A 20355-nucleotide genomic window follows, 5' to 3' on the forward strand; every position below is an offset into this window, starting at 1 on the left:
CTAATTTGATATGCTGGCGGTGCGGTAATCGTGGGCACTTTTTCCGCGAATGACGTAGGCTGCCTTACCAGGACGGAGAAGCCCCACATCCCAAGAATGGGATCCAGATCAATGGAGACCTACCTCAGCCCCACGTCAATATCCCCCGACCTAATGACAAAGTGATAAGCCTTAGTAATTCAAGCGCAGTATCAGAAGCGTGAGTGCCTTAATATTAGTTTGTGCAGTATTTCTGCATGAATGGATGTGTGGGCGGAGAAGAATGCATTTACAAGCTGGTATGAGAACGGATGTTTTTTCAGCTTCGGTTCTGCAATTTATTAAGCATTAAAAAGATAGGAAAATTTCTAACGTAATATTTGCATTAATTTAAAATGTACATGATTACATGAAAGCATGAGATTAGCACAGGATTAGATTTCCAAGCGGCAGTATCATCCCCCTTTACGAGAGTCAAGAATCAGAATTTAACCCTTGGATAGGCTATAGCTCAGGGAAGCCTGTCTCTTTTAGAAGTAAAAGATTTATTTTTCCAAATTGTCCAGCATACTTAATGAAAGCTTATTCGGAAGTGATACTTGCCTGTAATGAGTTAATTTTGATGTTTTATCCTTATTATTCCAAGAGATGAGGTGAAACATTTGGTTAATAATTGCATGCCTTTCTCATTGAACGGAGCAAATTTTTGACAGAGTTCTGAAATGAGATAATTTCCTTTTACTTCTACTTTCTGAGTTAATATATTAGGAAAGTGTTATGCCAGTAAATAGATGAGAAATTCTAGAGTTGCTTATGCGATAAGAAAGTTTTTTCCTATTTGTCTTTATTTTTTTGTATTGTTCCCGCTCTCTGTCTGCCCTGCACTATGGAATTGTTAGACATTGCTTTTCCTTGTTTCAGATAGTTTAATGTTCTATCAAGGTTACTGAACACGATATATTGTTTCAGAATTAAAAAGAATTCCCAGGAGAACTTGTTGTGTCGAGTTAAAATACTAATTTGATTTCAGAAAACGTTTCCAGAGATGGAAGGCAAATTTCAGGCATTCTTTGAGGATATTGACAAAAGCATTTACTCATGTTAAAGTTTAGAACTTGAAAGGATAAGTCCGTGAAGGGTTAACAGCAGAGATAATTACAAGACAGAGATATGGGGGGGGGGGGGGGGGGGGGTTGTCGAGTTAGCGAGAGGGAAAAAAAAAAAGGTTGAGCCAGCATGGGTGAATGAAGAGAAAGTGCTTTTTTTTCCTGATACGACGAAGGGAAAGAAAAAAAGTTTTGGTTGTTTTAACAGAGCATTATTATATTGTTTGAAGGTGTGCGTATGTGAACAACAATGGAGCTGTGGCATGGTTATATTAATTACAAGGACTGAGAAGATTGAGATTGTTTTTGAAAGTACAGAGAAACATTGAAAAAGTTACAATTTCTTGGTACAAGCATTTAAAGGTTTAGTACTCACACCAGTACATTTAAAGCACTCCCTAGGGTTTTTCTTGCATATCCAAATTGATTTTTTTTAAACATATGAATTGCCCTAACAATGTTTTGCTGTTTCACAGAACAAGGTTTTTCCAGCAGTAAAGGCAGAGATATCTTTGTAGCTCAGAGTTCTGCTGACTGAATTTATTCTTCAAAGTTAAAAACTAAAATTGGTATTATTCCACAAAGCAACTTGTGCTAGCACCTCCTAGCAGCATAATAGAAATACGAAAGAAGTAAAAAATTTCACTTTAATCATTTTAATAATTTTGTTGTATGCTAGATTTTATTTTCCAGGTCGACAGCCTTCCTGCCATGATAGAAGTGAGGATATTTTTATTTTTCCAAATTTTTCCAGTTTATTTTCTTTTTCAATTTTAAACAGAATTCTGATCTTTGTTTTATCCTGGTTCTATCCAAATATTTTCCAGACATGTTTTCAAACTTTTTTTGATCTAATTTTAAGCTCACAATATGTTGTTTTGTCCTTTGTGCAATGAATGCATGTGTGTCAGTTCTGTGATGTAATGTCTGACCTGATTTGTTTGTGGTCCTGATTATTGCAAATGAAGTCTTCTAATTGATTAATTTGAATTTGTGTTGCTCTATTACATTAGGTATTTGATCCACAAACATCACTTATGCTTCGATGAAAGAAAAAATAATGCACCCTACTGAAAGAATTGAATACACCATTGATTTTCAGAGTTTATTCCATCCTTTGTCTTTACCACTGAAGTCATGCTTTTGCCACAGAATTCATCCTGCACCCATCATTATATGAACTGAAATATGTACTCCATTTGCCTGATTTTCACATTGTAATTGTTTTGTTATGCCTTACCCAGATGCAGTTTTCCTTGATTGTATGACGATGTGATAATTGAATGTCATATATACCTAGTCAATATGCCTTTTTGCAGATGCCATTTTTTGGATTTTCAAATTGATGATACAGTTTGAGTTAATGCAGTTTTATTAGTCTCTACATTCCAAGTGTTTTGCAGCATTTTAAAGCTAGTCTGACCACATTTAAGATTCCAGAGGGGAATATCATTCTTTTCCCTTTTTTTTTATTCTCTTGAATTTCTTCACTTTCCTGTACAGAACACATAGCATGCTGAACACTTTTCCACAGAGTGAGCTGTTACTTGTTTCAATGAAAGCCTTACACACACAACATCTGAATTTGTCTATAGTTCCAAATGTTTATTTACTTACTCCCGGTTTCAGGTTAAAGAGAGAATTGCAACAGCCATCAGATTTCCTAAATCTTACCACACTATTAGCAATTACAGGCATCATTCCATTAGTTATAGGGATTCCTTTTCCAATTTATGGTACACAAATACACAGCTTACAGACCATTCTTAAAAGCTGTTTCTTGTGAATTTGAATATGTTTTAACAGGATTATTGATGAATTATCACAGCCATATGTGCAAATGTTTGTTATTATCCCAAAGCAAAGTATGTGCTATTTTAAAAGGACCAGGTTGAATTTCCATTGAATTTGGTCTAATTGACGGGATTTACTGTTAAATTGGCTCACATTACTAGGGGTAATTGGCAGTGATTACTTGTTGTTTGCTCTGATCCTTTGCTTGTGAATGTGAAAGTAGTGTGGATGTGTTTGCCTACTTGTTTATTGTTTTTATGGGCCTAAAACAATGTCTTCTACCACCGTGAATACAGTCAATGTTAGAGGTCAAGTATGGCACAGAACCTCTATACTAGAGGTCAAGTACACAGAACGTCTATGCTTACTTTAATACAGCACCTCCTCAGGATGAGTCATGTTTACAAGGACAGGTAAGCTCAGAGTATGCCCTCTGACAACCTAAGACAGTGGGATGGCCCTGAGTGTGATGACTGTCCCCAAACATTAAGAGGAAAAAATAAAAATATAGGTTATTTGTTAATTGCTGCTTTAAAAAGAATAACTACCTCATGTGTCAAGAAATACCTGGAACAAGAAGGCCTGAACAGCATGGGAATGCAGAGTAAATGTGAAACAGACTGAGTAAGCAAAGAAAGCAAAATGTTGCTTACCTGTAACAGGTGTTCTCACAGGACAGCAGGATGTTAGTCCTCACATATGGGTGACATCACAGGATGGAGCCCAATCACGGAACACTTTTGTCAAAGTTTCTAGAACTTCGACTGGCCCCTACTGGGCATGCCCAGCAAGGCACTAACCCTGCAGCCAGCAGGGGTCCCCCCCTCAGTCTTGTTTAAAAAGCTACAGGAAGTGCCGAAAAATAAAATAAGAAATATAACGAACCCAACATCGCGGGGCGGCGGGTGGGTTTCGTGAGGACTAACATCCTGCTGTCCTGTGAGAACACCTGTTACAGGTAAGCAACATTTGCTTTCTCCCAGGACAAGCAGGATGGTAGTCCTCACATATGGGTGAGTACCGAGCTGAGGATGTCCAAGTATGCACCAAATGTATCCAAGACGTGCAACAAGCACAACAACTGGGGTGGAATTTGGCCTAGGGCATCCTGAACCTTAACGGGCAGGAGGAAGGGTGTTGGTATGTCAAGTTGTGAATAGGTTACGCAGGACAAGATTGGCCGAAGATGGAATCTTGTCTTCCGGCTTTGTCCAAGCAATAGTGGGCTGTAAAGGTATGGAGAGAACTCCAGGTGGCAGCCCTGCAAATGTCAGGAAGCGACACCGATCGTAGGTGTGCTACTGAAGTCGCCATGGCCCTCACAGAATGTGCTTTAACCCGGTCTTGAAGTGGAATTCCTGCTTGCTGATAGCAAAAGGATATGCAGTTCGCTAACCAGGAGGAGAGCGTCTGCTTACCCACAGGCTGCCTTAATTTGGTGGAATGGAAAGAGACAAACAATTGAGTGCTTTTCCTGTGGGCAGCTGAATGGTCTAGGTAGAACGCTAGAGCCCGTTCATAGTCAAGGGTATGCAGAGCCTGCTCTCCTGGATTGGAATGGGGCCTGGGAAAAAAGGTAGGTAGTATAATGGATTGATTGAGATGAAGCTCTGACACTACCTTAGGCAAAAACTTAGGGTGAGTGCGAAGTACTGCCTGGTCTTGCAGACGTTTAGTGTAAGGCGGATAGGTAACTGAGGCCTGTAACTCACTAACTGCGAGTCAAAGTGATTGCCAAAAGGAAAATCACTTTCCATGTGAGATAGCGAAGTTCACAGGAATGGAGAGGCTCGAATGGTGGTTTCATGAGCCTTCCTAAAACCAAGTTGAGGTTCCAAGAAGGGGCCAGAGGATGCAGTGGAGGCTTGAGGTGAAGCAAGCCCTTCAGAAAATGTGTTACAAGGTGTTGTACTGATATAGGAACATCCCCAACACCTTTATGGAAGGCAGCCACCGCACTAACATGCATTCTGATGGAGGAAGTTCTTAGACCTGACTCAGACAAGTGCCAGAGATAGTCCAGAAACTTTGTGATCGGACAGGTAAAGGGGTCAAGGGATTGAGAAGAGCACCATGACTGAAACCTGTTCCATTTGTAAGAATAAGATTTTCTCGTGGAAGGCTTCCGTGAAGCAATCAGGACAAGGGAAACTGATTCAGAAAGGTTAAATGGCTGAAGGATTAACCTTTCAACATCAATGCCATCAGGGACAAGGCTTGCAGATTGGGGTGGCACAGGCACCCGTCGTCTTGCGTAATCAGAAGTGGGTCCTTTCCCATGGGAATGTGCCTGCGAATGGAGATATCCTGAAATATTGGAAACCACACTTGGCGAGGCCAGTGAGGTGCTATCAGGATCATGGTTCCTTTGTTCTGATGTAACTTCACGAGAGTCTTCGAGAGAAGTGGAATTGAAGGGAAGGCATATAAGAGATCTGTCGCCCATGAGAGGAAGAACGCATCTCTTGGTTGTGAGTGCTGGCTGCGAGTGAGAGCGCAAAAGTTCTGTAGTTTGCGGTTTTGACATGTTGCAAAGAGATCTATATGAGGGTAACCCCATTCCTAGAAGATCAAGTCCGCCACTACGGGGTTTAGAGACCACTCGTGCGGTTGAAAGGCGCGACTTAACTTGTCTGCCAACACATTGTCCACGCCCGGCAAGTAGGTGGCCCTGAGATACATCGAATGGGAGAGGACCTCCGCCCATATCTGCGCAGCTTCCTGACACAGAAGGTAGAAGCCCGTCCCTCCCTGTTTGTTGATGTACCACATGGCCACCTGGTTTGCCGTCTGAATCGGGATGACCTGATTGGACTGGCGATCCTGAAATACCCTGAGAGCATATCTGATTGCTTGCAGCTCCAGGAAATTGATTTGATGTTTGGCTTCCTCTGAAGACCAACTTCCTTGTGTCTGCAAATTGGCCGCATGGGCTCCCCAGATGAGATTGGAAGCATCGGTGGTGAGAATTATTTAAGTATCTGGAGGTTGGAAGGGCGAGCCTTGGAATTGACTGATCTGATTTTTCCACCAGGCGAGAGACTGACTGAGTGAGTCCGTGACGTAGACAATGGTCGACAGGGGCTGAATGCATTGAGTCCATTGTGACCTTAGAGTCCACTGCATGACTCATGGCTAGGTGGGCCATTGGGGTGACCTGAACTGAGGATGCCATGTGTCCCAGTAGGATGAGAAAGTGGCATGCAGTCGTGTAGCGTTAAGACTGCAGTTGGTATGCAAGAGAGACGAGAGTGAGAGCTCGTTGTCTAGGTAAAAAAGCTTTTTCCTGCAAGGTGTCCAAGTCTGCCCCTATGAATGATAAGGTATGAGATGGGAATAAGCAGGATTTGTCGTAGCTGACGAGAAATCCTAGCAAAATCAGGGTAAGGTAAGATGCAGGGACGACAGAGCAGTTTGCTGAGTGGGAGCCCTGATCAACCAATCATCTAGATAGGGGTAGACGTGAACACCTTGAGACCTGAGGAAGGCTGCAATTACTACGAGACATTTCGTGAAGACTCATGGTGCAGACGCGAGGCCGAATGGAAGCACTCGGTACTGATAGTGCTTGGGGCCTACCAGAAATCTCAGGTATTTGCGATGAGATGGAGTTTCGCAATATGAGTGCATATGTTCTGGAGGTCTAGAGAGCAGAGCCAGTCTCCTTTTTGCAGAAGAGGAAGGAGGGAACCCAAGGTTACCATCTTGAACTTTTCTCGGAGGTACTTGTAGAGGGCACGTAGGTCCAGAATTGGATGAACGCCGCTTGATTTTTTGGGGATTAGAAAGTACCGGGAATAGAATCCTAGGCTTCTTTGGGAAGAGGATACTGGTTCTATTGCTCTGGACTGGAGGAGGAGGACGACCTCCTGTTCCAGAAGTGGTGAGTGGTCGGATGTTCCCCAAGTCAGCCGAGGTGGGGAGTTCGGTGGGATGGAGAGAAAGTTCAGGTGATAACCATGAGAGCTTATGGCGAGGACCCACTGGTCTGAGGTGATTGTGTGCCACTTGTTGTGGAACTGGCACAATCGACCTCCCACTGGTATCTGAGGCAATGGAAGCTGGCTGCTGCTCTCTATGCAGAAGTCAAAAACCAGAAGCTGGGCCCAGCTGAGGAGCTGCTTGTGGCTTTTGTTTTCGTGTCTGACGAAATTGGGCCTTATGGAAAGGTCTCGTGGAAGGAGTCCTAGACAGTGGAGGACAGGACTTCTTTGGACGGAAGAATGCCTTTTTAGTATCCTTCCTGAATGGCTGTTTGGAGGCATAATCAGAAGACATCAGAGTGCTGTCTCAGGGTCTCATGATGGTCCTTGAGTTCCGCCACCATTTGTTGAATCTGTTCGCTGAACAGATTGTCCTCCATACAGGGCAGGTCAGACAATCTATCCTGTACTTCAGGGCAAAGGTCCGAAGCCTTGAGCCATGCCCATCTTCTCACCGAGATAGCAGCTGCAGATACCCTGGTAGCAGTGTCAAAGATATCGTAAGATGATCTCCTCAGGCTTGCCCGCCTCAAACCCTTTGTTTACTAGGGTTTGAAGTTGTTCCTGGAATTGCTGCGGCAGGGACTCTGCAAAGTCCTGTATCTGCTTGAATAAGACCCTGTTGTACTGGGTCATATACAGCTGGTAAGAGGCAATCTGAGAGATGAGCATTGAGTCCTGGAAGACCCGGCATCCAATGGCATCTAGAAATTTTTGCTCCTTGCCTGTGGGAAAGGAAGTATGAGGTTTTGCTTTCTTTTGGGCAGATTCCACGATGACAGAGTGGTGATCCAATTGAGATTTTTGAAAACCTGGGGCTGTCTGTACCAAATAAGTGGTGTCAGCCTTCCTGTTGACTGGAGCAACAGAGCCAGGGTGTTCCCAGTTCTTTTTGAGGAGATCCAGAAGAATTTGGTGAATGGGGATGGAGGTTATTTCCTTGGGAGCATCCAGGAATTGCAACAACTCCATCATTTGGTGCCTGTCATCGTGCTCGGACTGTAATTGGAAGACAACCAATTCAGACATCTCCTTCACGAAGTTTATGAAGGAAAGGTCCTCTGGAGGAGAACGCTTTCTGCTTTCAGAAGGAGACGTTGGTGAAGGCAAGTCATCGGTGTCTGGTGAAGAATAATCTGTTCAGATATCGTAGGGATCGGCATCTGCCCCTCTAGGAGCCCTAGGGGAACGAGTTGGTGGAATCCCTGAAGGTCCTGGTCTAGGTTCCGAAGGAATTGAAGGAATAATTGGAGGCACTGATGAAGGCATCGAAGGCACTGGTGCAGGCATAGAGAGCATCGATGAATGGATCGGTGGCGCCAGACGTATCGGCATCAAAGGACGTATCGGCATCGATGGCTGAGGCATTAGTAGGACTCCCGATGGAGGGATGCAGAACTGTGTTTCTCCTCCCGATGACAAGGTAAGCGGAGAGGGCACCGGAGCCCATCAGTGACCTGGGATCTGTCAGTGGAAAAGCGGCGATGAGCGCTTCCATCTTCGAGAGCAGCGGTGCTAACGCTGCCAGAATCAGGTCAGCGGTCAGTTCCATGATCGGTACCCGGTGTCGATTCATCGCTTTGTCAATGGCCTCCTGAACCAGCCCGGTCCAATTCTTCTTGGAGACCTGGAGCAAGCAGCCCCGGCTCCGGAACAGAAGAAGGAGGCAGAGGCATAGCCGGAGGGACCACCATTAAAGGCGGAGTCGCGGCTTCCAATCCCCTTTCGGGTGAGGGTTGCCTCGGTGACCTGGTCGCCGAAAAGGTTGGTGCCTTTTCTGGACGGGGTTTCTTTGACGGCGGCTCGGACGATGGCGAGGTCGATGATTTCACTCCCTCGATGGTCCGAGGCTTCCGATGTCGATGGCCATGTCGCTCTCTACGATCTCCTCGGTACTGAGGGAGACTAGAAGGAGCTAAAGGCTGAGAAGTTGTCGATGCCGGACGGTCACTGGTTGGTGGTCGATACTGGCGCGAAGTTGACAGTGCCGGTTCTGACTATGTCGATGCAATAGACGGCATCAGGGTTTGAGCATGGAAGAGAAGTTCCATCTACTCCATTCTGGCCTTGCGACCTTTGGGTGTCATTAGGGCACATTTGGTGCAAGTCAGGACATCGTGCTCACATCCGAGATGGACATGGTGCGATTACAGTTCGGGCACCGACGAAACCCAGACGCCATGGCCACTCGAGCCGCGGTACGGTCGACCGCCAGTAGGCCGTGAGGGGCAAACTTGACGGGAATTGACCGAAAAAGGGTAAAAACTTACCGGAGTACCACGGAGTCAAAAATTCGAAAGAGGGACCCCTGTGGGGTATGAAACTTTTTAGTAATTCCGCAAGGAAAATTCCTGTCAGGAATCTCTGTGGAGCTTAACTGCGTGGCTACTGCTGTGCGGAAAAAAGAAGACTGAAGGGGGACCCCTGCTGGCTGCAGGGTTAGTGCCATGTTGGGCATGCGCAGTAGGGGCCAGTCAAAGTTCTAGAAACTTTGACAAAAGTGTTCCGTGATTGGGCTTCATCCTGTGATGGCACCCATGTGTGAGGACTACCATCCTGCTTGTCCTGTGAAAATGTGTGATGTCTGAGAGACATGTGTGAGAAATATACCAGCAACTTAAGAGAATATGAGAGCCATGTTTAATAGTCTAAAAGAGGGTAATGCAAATTTAAAACAATGCTATGTTTATTCCCATAAAGAAATACAACCTCATTCTTTCAGTTTCCACTATTTTGATTTCTTTGTATAAAGATTTGATTAACCTACCACTAGGATAGTAATGTCAGATATAGGCCATGTAGTGTGAAGAATTAGAAGTGTTAATTCTTCAAGAGGGGTATGATAATCTGGATTTAAAGAGTTAATGTAAGGATTAAAATAATTAAATGATGAAATTAATGAAACAGTTTTCCCTAAGAGAAAGGAATGTATTTGTCTTTATGAGCAGGCAAAACAAACCATGGTAAGAGAAACAGAAGCTGTGAACTGTCTGCAATTCAAGACCTAGTTACAGAGATAAGGACACCTGGTTTTTTCTAGTATGAGCAAGTTTCAGTAATTCTCCACTCCAAGAAAAGAAGGGGGCCCATCCCAGAGAACACTGTCAGTGAAATTCTGTATATAAGACTGTAATGTGTAACTAAAAGGGAGAGAAGGCTTTGATGCGTCACCATTAGACGCTCTAAGTCACTCCCAGGAAAACCTGTATCTTTTCCTGTATTCTCCTTCTGGCTTTACTTGGATTTTCTATAATAAATAGTATTATTGAGAAATATACAGACTGTTTTCTATAATAAGGTAGTAAATTAAGGTTTTTAAAGTGGTTAATTTAAAGTGAAGTGCCGGCCTTCCTTGAACTCTCTGGGCACGCAGCCCCAGGTAATGAACAATAGTTATTCTTCAGGAGGTGACATTGCCTTTTTCTCTTCCCCCTCCAAACTGTAAAGTATTGTATTTTTTTCCTTGCTGTTACGATTCATTTAATTTTGTCCTTAATTTTTTAATTTTACTCAATGAGCATTTTTGGTGGAATTCTGTTTATATTGTAAATATGAAAAAGCTGTTGCTATTAAGTGTCGCCATCTTGCCTCCTGGTCACAGGTGTGGAAACTGTAGTGTTTCGCTTAAGGTGCATCGGGAGGGACAAATCAAGAACTATCTTCACCAGTGTACTTGACAAAGAAATCGAAACATGGCCGTGTCGGGGGACTAATAAAATTAAATAAATCCTGTTTATTGGTATGTATACGTAACATGTCTGGCTGACAACTACAATGTTTGAATGAATAAAAAAAGACAGCCTCTAGTTTATCATGGTTTTCATGCCTGACTATCTACTTGCTTTGACACACCTTTAAATTTAATTGATGCTCATCACCAGAAGAAAACTTACTGTCAACTAATGTTGAGATTACTTACCTGATAATCTCCTTTTCCTTAGTGTATGCAGATGGACTCAAAACAAATGGGTATTGTGTGCTCGTGCTAGCAGTTGGAGACTGATCTGACGTCAGCACGGGTACATATACCCCCACAGGAAGTGTAGCAATTCAGTAATCTTCCTAGCAAAAGCTTTATGGATATATGTGTGACTGACCGATCGATTAATCAACAGGATTACCCTGACCAATTGATGGTAGCTGGAGACCGCCAGTGTACTCAGCTGGAAGGCGTCGATTCCCGGCAGGGTGGATGCCCTATATAAGAAAACATGGCTTACCGTGAGTCGGTGAATCCCCATGTATACCGGCAGCCGGGCGGGATGCTGAGTCCATCTGCATACACTAAGGAAAAGGAGATTATCAGATAAGTAATCTCAACATTTCCTAGTGTGTAGCAGATGGACTCAAAACAAATGGGATGTACAAAAGCTACTCCCGGACTGGGCGGGAGGCTGCCCGAGGACCATTTAGGATGGTCCTCGCAAATGCTGTGTCCTCCCTGGCCTGGACGTCCAGACGGTAGAATCTGGAGAAGGTATGGAGGGAGGACCACGTCGCCGCTTTACATATCTCTGCAGGCGACAGCAGCTTAGCTTCTGCCCAAGAGGCCGATTGTGCTCTGATAGAATGAGCCTTGACCTGTAGAGGCGGTGGTTTTCCCGCCTCTATGTAGGCTGCCTTGATAACTTCTTTAATCCAGCGGGCGATGGTTGGCCATGAGGCCGCTTCCCCTTGCTTCTTCCCGCTGTGCAGGACAAACAGGTGGTCCGTCTTTCGTACTGCTTCTGACATTTCCAGGTATCTGGACAGCAGTCTGCCGATGTCGAGATGGTGTAGCATTCGACCTTCCTCAGACTTCTTCAAACCTTCCGTGGTAGGCAAGGATATGGTTTGGTTGAGTTGAAAGTGTGAGACCACTTTGGGTAAAAAGGATGGAACTGTGCGAAGATGGATAGCCTCTGGAGTGATTCTAAGAAATGGATCACGACAGGATAATGCTTGTAGCTCTGAGATGCGGCGTGCTGAACACACAGCCAGCAAGAACACCATCTTCAAGGTTAACAAACGGAAGGACAGGCCTCAAAGGGGCCTGAAGGCGGACCCCGCTAGAAATTCCAATACTAGGTTGAGGTTCCACAAGGGCACTGGCCACTGCAGTGGCGGGCGAATGTGTTTGACTCCTTTCAGGAAGCGTGAAACATCTGGGTGTTTGGCAATAGAGTTGCCGTCACTCCTGGGACCGTAGCAAGACAGCGCTGCTACCTGAACCTTGATGGAGTTGAGGGACAGACCCTTCTGAAGGTCCGTCTTGTAGGAAGTCCAGAATGATAGGAATCTTCGCGGTATGTGAATTGGTGCTGTGAGAGTCGCACCAGGCTTCAAAAACTCTCCAGATCCTGATATATGTTAGTGATGTGGAGATCTTGCGTGCTCGGAGGAGTGTATCTATTACCGGCTCCGAGGATCCCCTTTTTCTTCAGTCTAGCCCTCTCAATGGCCAGACCGTAAGAGAGAATTGAGCTGGATCCTCGTGGAGGATGGGGCCTTGCCGTAGCAGGTCCCTGTGCGGAGGCAGGCATAGAGGAGTCCCTGCCAGTAGTCTTCTCATGTCTGCGTACCAGGGTCTTCTTGGCCAGTTCGGGGCTACTAGAAGAACTAGGCCTCTGTGTCTCTGAATCCTGTGTACAATGGCGCCCAGCAGGGGCCACGGAGGAAAGGCGTATAGCAGGATCCCGAGGCCACGGTTGCACCAGGGCGTCGATCCCCTGGGCTCGAGGATCCCGCCTGCGGCTGAAATATCTGGGAACTTGAGCGTTGGACCTGCCGCTAAGAGGTCCATGGCTGGCGTCCCCCATCGATCCACAATTATCTGAAAAACTGTGGGTGACAGCTGCCACTCCCCCGGGTTTAGGCTTTCTCTGCTGAGGAAGACTGCCGTCGTATTGTCCTTCTCGGCAATGTGGACGGCGGAGATGTCCTGGAGATTTGCCTCTGCCCAAATCATCAGGGGAGTTATTTCCAGGGACACTTATTGGTTTCTGGTTCCGCCCTGACGATTGATATATGCCACCGTGATGGCGTTGTCTGACATCACTCTGACTGCTCTGTCGCGAAGTCTGTGGGCAAATCGCAGGCACACTAGCCTGACTGCCCGTGCCTCTAGTCGGTTGATATTCCACCTCGACTCTTCTCTGGTCCACCGCCCTTGGGCGGTGAGTTCCTCGCAGTGTGCTCCCCAACCGTTCAGGCTGGCATCTGTGGTGAGCAGAATCCAGGTAGTGGAGGACATTCTTGACCCCCGGCTTATGTGGCCGGGCCGCAACCACCACCGTAGTTGATTCCGCACTCTGGCCGGCAGAGGTAGGTGTATGGCGTAGTTCTGCGATCGTGGGCTCCATCGAGATAGAAGGGCGCGTTGCAATGGTCTCATATGAGCCCGCGCCCAAGGCACCACTTCCAGAGTGGATGCCATGAGGCAGAGGACCTGTAGGTAATCCCGAGCTGTGGGCCGGCTGGTGCTCAGCAGGACCTGCAGATGATTCCGGAGTTTCGACTGTCTCTTGGAGGTAAGGCTGACCTTGTCGTCGTGGGTGTCGAATTGGACCCCTAGGTATTCCAGCGACTGGGACGGCTGTAGGGAACTCTTCTTTATGTTGACTACCCAACCTAGGCTTTCCAGAAGAGCTATAACTCTGTTGGTTGCCCGGTGACTCTCCTCCGGTGATTTTGCCCTGATCAGCCAATCGTCCAGGTAGGGATGGATGAGAATCCCTTCTTTCCTGAGTGCTGCCGCCACTACTACTATGACCTTGGTAAAGATCCACGGCGCGGTGGCTAACCCGAAGGGTAAGGCTCGGAACTGGAAGTGCTGATTCAGGACTTTGAAGCGTAAATAGCGCTGGTGATCCCGATGGATGGGGATATGCAGGTAGGCTTCCGACAGATCTAGGGAGGTGAGAAACTCCCCTGGCTATACTGAATTCTTGACCGACCGTAGAGTTTCCATGCGAAAGCTGGGGAGGTGTCGGTTGACTGACTTGAGGTCCAGGACGGGCCTGAAAGTGCCCTCCTTCTTGGGTACTATGAAATAAATGGAATAATGCCCAGAATTTACCTCTTCCGCAGGTACTGGGATTATGGCTGTTAGGGCCAGGAGCCTCTGTAAGGTCACTTCTAGTGCCGCTGCCTTGAGTGGCGAACAAGGAGATTCCACAAACTTGTTCGGCAGAAGCCGAAAGAAATCCAGGTAATATCCTTCCCGGATGATGGCGAGGACCCACTGGTCCGAAGTAATCTCGACCCACCTGCGGTAGAAGAGGGTTAGCCTGCCCCCTATGGCTGCTACCCCCGGATGGGTCGGCTGATTGTCATTGTGGGTTGCGGCCGGGGCCGGAACCCGAGCCGGTTCTCTTCTTGTTATGCTTAGTCCGAAAGGAATGATTCCTGGCCTGGGAACGAGGATCTCGATAGCGAGACCTGCAAGGGTTGAAGCGCTGAGAATTTCTACCTCTGGAAGGTCTAGAAAAGGACCGCTGGCTCCTCCTCGGCCTGTCTTCTGGTAAACGGGGTAAAGGAGAGGCACCCCATCTAGTAGCCCAGTTCTCGAGATCGCTGCTGAACAGTAGTGAACCCTTAAAGGGCATTCTTGTGATTCGTGTCTTGGAGGACGAGTCGGCCGCCCAATGACTGAGCCAAAGCTGTCTTCTGGCTGCCACTGAGGAGGACACTCTCTTGGCTGCCTTTCGAACGAGGTCGGAGGCTGCGTCAGTGAGAAATGCGAGAGCTAATTCCATGTCTGCCCCCTGGGCGTTATTTCTCGCCTGTGATAAACAGGAGCGCATCACCACGGTGCAGCAGGTCGCGATTCGCAGGGACATGGCTGCTACCTCAAAGGCTTGTTTCAGAATGGTGTCCATGCACCGGTCATGCGTATCTTTGAGGGTCGCTCCCCCCTCAACCGGAATGGTGGTGTGCTTCACTATTGCGTTAACTATGGCGTCTACCTTGAGGCATGCTAGCGGCTCCTTGAACGCCGGATCCAGAGGGTACATGCCTGTCAAGGCCCGACCCCCTTTGAATGAGGCCTCCGGTGCCTTCCATTCCAGATTGATTAGCTGCTGTGCTGCTTGTAGGAGGGGAAAATGGTGAGCCGGTTGGCGCAGGCCCTCTAACAGGGGGTTCATTTTAGGGTCCCTTGGGGTGCCCTGGCCCGGAATGGCCAGTTCCTCACTTACCTGGGAGCAATCCGAATCCCCATAATTGGGGCTGTCGGGTGGCGAGTGATCACGCCTAGGTCTCGAGGGCCCAGGAGCCGAATCAACCGGGACAGAAAGGCCCATTCGAGGAGCAGACTGCATCTGGACAAAGGCGTGAATCCCCTTGAATAATTCCACCCAGGAAAGCGAAGCCGGATCTGGCCGTAGGGGCACCAGGTCTCTTGGGTTCCCTGGTTGCTCGCCGCGGCCCGCTAAGTCCGGTGTGCTCCCCGAGGAACCGCTGGGCTGGGGCCGGTCCTGTGCTGGAACTCCCATGGCCTCCTCACATTGGGCACATAGTGAGTCTGCTTCCTCGCTCTGTGTAGCTCTGAGGTTGCATGCTGAGCAGAGGCTTAGAGCTTTCATGCCCGATTCTGGAGTGCCGGCTCTGCAGCCGCATAGGCTCTCTGATGCTCCATTCGCCTGAAATTCGGTATCGCCCAATGATGTGCGCTTAACAGCATGCGCCTAGAACGGGCGTTTTATGAATGTGCGCCTATCCACGGGCGCCCTAGCAATGTGCTAACAACGTGCGCCTATCGCGTGCGCTAACAACGTGCGCCTATCGCGTGCGCTAACAACGTGCGCCTATCGCGTGCGCTAACAACGTGCGCCTATCGCGTGCGCTAACAACGTGCGCCTATCGCGTGCGCTAACAACGTGCGCCTATCGCGTGCGCTAACGTGCGCCTATCGCGTGCGCTAACAACGTGCGCCTATCGCGTGCGCTAACAACGTGCGCTAACAACGTGCGCCAAGAACAAGCGCCTATCGCGTGAGCTACAACGTGTGCCTATCGGCGAAGGAGAGTAGGCAGGCAGAACGGCGACCTCCTTGGCGTGCTGCCTCGTAGGCAGGCCCAGCTATCCACACTTCCTCGGAGACCAAGTAAAGATATACGCCTTACCTTGTCTTCAGCGCTTCCCGGCTTTGACCCGGGCAGTCTCCGGCTGCGGGGGGAGAGTACCTTCAACTGCCACGCATAAGGAAGTGCGCCCGCTGCCTCTAGGCCGCTCCCGAACTCGCCTCGCTTGGGGGCCTAGCCGCGCCCGAGCCCTTCTCACTTGGGGGGGCTAGGTCCCTGCCGCGAACCGGCCACCGGACCGAGGCTCTTATCTCCGAGGGACCACGGAAGTCCGTTCGGGAAACTCAACTGGGTGAGTGACCTCCAGGTATCACCGCAGGAGTGCGGGGCTTGACTTCAATAGGTTTCTTCTAGTAATTTAGTCGTTAGAATTTGGATACACGCTCAGCGAGCGTGGGGTAGCTCCAAACTGCTTTGGAGACGGAAATTACTGAATTGCTACATTTCCTGTGGGGGTATATGTACCCATGCTGACATCAGATCAGTCTCCAACTGCTAGCACGAGCACACAATACCCATTTGTTTTGAGTCCATCTGCTACACGATAGGAAATCAGTATTCAACAGGTTTTTGTGTTAGTAAACCCTTCATTTCGGAACACCAACTAATGTGTGATTGCCCTTATTTCAAGGCCACAAGAGTGTCCCCCTAGCCCTAAGGGCCCTTAGGCAAGACCTTCCCCTCGCTACAAGGATAGCAGCCCAATGGGATGCATGATAGCCCAACTGGCTCCCAGATGTTCCCTCTTGCTGTCAGAAATTGGAAGAGAGGTTACACAAATATGCTCTAAAACATTCCAGTATGTCTTATTCTTAATTAATGACCAAGACACCTTTTTTGGGGCACAAAAGTTCTCAGATGGTGCAGTTTGAAGTCAACATGAAAACGTTTAAAAGATACCATTTTGTTTAAGAAGCAGAATTAAAATGTACCTTTTTTAAAATCATCAAGGGCTTGTTCTCTATCACACTGTTCCCTGTTTCCATGAAGAGATTGTACGGGAACTCCCTGAAGACTGAAGTCACTTGACAAATCATCTGCACTAGAACAAAAATTACAGTTTAAAGATACAATAGAATTTTAAGTAACAATTTTTCTGATAAAAAAGCAAGCATAAAATTACTAGCTTTATATTTACTAGCTTTACAGAATTTGATAGATTTTACAAATAAATAGTGTAAACATACTAAAATTATATTCTTGGGTGTATACAATCTTAAGTTAAACATTTAGTAACATAAATCTATTAACATTAGCCAGATAGGATATTTGATAATGAATCAAAATCCATGTTTAGTGATTTGTCATATATTTATTATAAACACTACAAAAAAAATTTACCTTTTCCAGTTAACAAGAAAAGTTTGAACACACACACTTTATATTTTAGTACACAACCATGGAAAATAATTTCCATAGCTTACTCAAATATTTCATTTAATAGCTGTCACTTTTAAAGCGTGATTTACATAATAGAACAGGGGTGCTAACTGCAGTTCTCGAGAGCCACAAACAGGCCAGGTTTTCAGAATATCCACAATGAATATGCATAAGATAGATTTGCATACAATGAAGGCAGTATATTACTCCTGGGGGAATTCTGCGCAAAGAAATTTAAAATTCTGGACACAAATTTAAAATTCTGCACACTTTATATTGGTCAAAACAATGTATATAACAGTAAGTAATTTAAAATGTAACAAAAAAAAATATTACTTAAAGATACAGCAGAGTTGCTTACCTGTAAAAAGTGTTGTCCTAGGACAGCAGGATGTTAGTTCTCACAATGGGTGACATCAGATGGAGCCCGGCACAGGAAACGGACGGCACGCTGAGCATGTCCAGCATGCCACTATCCACACGGGGTCCCTCTTCAGTCTCGTATCTGAGTGAAAAAAGACCAGCAAAAAATAAAACAAACCGGAGAACCCAACTCCACGGGGTGGTGGGTGGGTTTCCTGAGGACTAACATTCTGCTGTGCTAGGAGAACACCTATTACAGGTAAGCATCTCTGCTTTCTCCTAGGACAAGCAGGATGGTAATCCTCACAGTTGGGTGAATACCAAGATACAGGCTACCCCCAGCAGTAACAGGACCAACAGCACTTAACCATGTACCAAGGGGCAAAACAACAGAAGTGCTGAGGGTGACAGTGGGAGGCAGCATAAACCAGATACCAGGCCCTAGGGTAGGGAGACTTGGGTTCTTATGCTTGGAATAGATTATGACGAACAGACTAGCCAAAGGTACTGTCATGTCGACCATCCTTGTCCAAACAGTGATGAGTGGCGAACTTGTGCAGGGAGCTCCATGTCCAGCCTTGCAGATCTCAGTGATGGGGACCGCACAAAAGTGCGCCACAGATGCTGCCATGGCCTTAAGTGCGCCTTTACGCAGCCTCCAAGCAGAAGGCCTGCCTGCTCGTAGCAGAAAGATACCCAGTCCAGTAACCAGCTGGTCAGGGTCTGCTTGCCCTTACCGGAACGCTAAGTCTGTTTTTATCAAAGGAGACAAAGTTGCGTGGACTGCCTGTGGGCCACTGAGCAGTCAAGATAAAAGGCAAGAGCACGCTTGCAGTCCAGGCTGTGTAAAGCTCGTTCACCCTGGTGGGAATGGGGCCTTGGAAAGAAGGTGGGCAAAACAATGGGCTAATTGAGATGGAAATCAGTCACCACCTTAGGCAGTAACTTAGGGTGAGTGCGTAGAATCATCCTGTCATGAAAGAATTTCAGATAGGGTAGATATGTCACTAACAACTGAAGCTCACTGACCTTGCGAGCGAGGTGACTGCAACCAAGAAAATGACTTTCCAGGTGAGATGTTTAAGCTTGCAGGAGTGCATAGGCTTGAAAGGAGGCTGTATGAGCCGTGTTAACACACTGAGGTCCCAGTACACAACAGGACAATGCAGATGGGGCTTCAGATACAACAGGCCTCATGAAGCGGCTTACCAAGGGCTGCACAGAAATAGGTATACCACCTATGCCCTGGTGATAGATGCTGATAGCACTCAGGTGGACTCTGATCAAGGTAGTCTGAAGCCCAGACTCCGAGAGGAACCACAAATAGTCCAGCAGTTGCGGAGTGGGGCACGAGAAAGGGTCTAGGCCCTTTGCCTCACACCAGATAACCTTCTCCACTTCAACCAGTAAGACTTCCTGGTGGAAGGCTTTCGGGAAGCCACCAGTACCTGCGACACATTATCAGAAAGGTCGAGGGACTGTAAGACTACCCTTTCAACATCCAGGCAGTGAGGGCCAGCAACTGGAGGTTTGGGTGACGCAATCTGCCTTGGTCCTGCGTGATCAGGTTGGAGGAGGTGCCCAGGCATATGGGCTCCCGGATCGATAGGTTGTACAGGATCGGGAGACAGACTTGCCGTGGCCAATATGGGGCAACCAGGATCATGGTGCCACTGTCCTGCTGGAGCTTCACGAAAGTCTTCCCCACCAGCAGGAGCAGAGGATATGCGTACAGTAGTCCCTTGCCCCAAAACTGGGCAAAGGCATCTGAGGTTGGTTCCTAGTCTTCCCTCTACAGGGAGCAGAAGTGGATCACCATGAAATTCCAAGGGGAGGCAGAGAGATCCATGTCCAACACCCCCATAGGCAGAAAATCCTGTCAGCAACTGTCGAGTTGAGTGATCAGTCGAGCGGGTGGAATGCTCAACTCCGGCGGTCTGCCACCACGTTCTCTGTCCCTGTAAGGTAAACAGTTCACAAGAGCATTTTCTTGGATAGGGCCCAAGCTCAAATCTGTACCACCTCCTGGCAAAGCAAGAAGGTGCCAGTGCCTCTCTGCTTGTTTATCTACCACATTGTGACTTGGTTGTCGGTCTGAATCAAAACCATTTTGTGGGCAGGTGATCCTGGAACATTGAAAGGGAGTACTGGATCGCTCGCAGCTCCACGAAATTTATTTGGCAACTCGCTTCCTGCTCCGACCACATGCCTTGCACGTGAAGGCTGCTCACATGTGCACCCCAGCCCAAGGAGGCGGCATTGGTGGTCAGTACCACTTGGGGGATGGTGCTTGGAAGGGAACCCCCTCTCCAAGTTGGTCAGACTCACCCACAGAAGAGGGAGTCTTGGAGTGGTAAGGTAACTTGCACTGGCGCAGAGAGGTCCTGTGTCGCTTGGAGCCATTGAGAGCGGAGTGTCCACTGCAGTAGCCACATGGCTAGCCGGGCAAATGGAGTGACATAAGCCGATGCTGCCATGTGGACCAGCAAGTGGAGAAATACCCGGACAGAGACCGTCCAATGATGGTGGATGGAGTATGCCAGTGCCGCCAGGGTCTGGGCACAGTCCCAGGGAAGGAATGCTTTGGCCAGAGTTGAGTCCAGCAGAGCCCCAATGAAAGCTAGCTTCTTGGACAGGCTCAGATGGGATTTGGGGAGATTGATCATGAAGCCCAGTGACTGTAGCACC

At 47.5% G+C, this 20355-nt stretch overlaps 1 protein-coding gene across 1 annotated transcript in view; it reads right to left on the minus strand.

Annotated features, from left to right (window-relative positions):
- DDX43 (DEAD-box helicase 43) overlaps positions 1 to 20355 on the minus strand; it is a 487172-nt gene that overhangs the window by 190667 nt on the left and 276150 nt on the right. The window contains exon 13 of the mRNA XM_029595625.1: positions 16857 to 16966. Coding sequence (XP_029451485.1) covers positions 16857 to 16966 — 110 coding nt within the window. The remainder of the gene's footprint in view (positions 1 to 16856; positions 16967 to 20355) is intronic.

This window comes from Rhinatrema bivittatum, chromosome 3 (assembly GCF_901001135.1).
Source record: "Rhinatrema bivittatum chromosome 3, aRhiBiv1.1, whole genome shotgun sequence".
Classification (NCBI taxonomy): Eukaryota; Metazoa; Chordata; class Amphibia; order Gymnophiona; family Rhinatrematidae; genus Rhinatrema; species Rhinatrema bivittatum.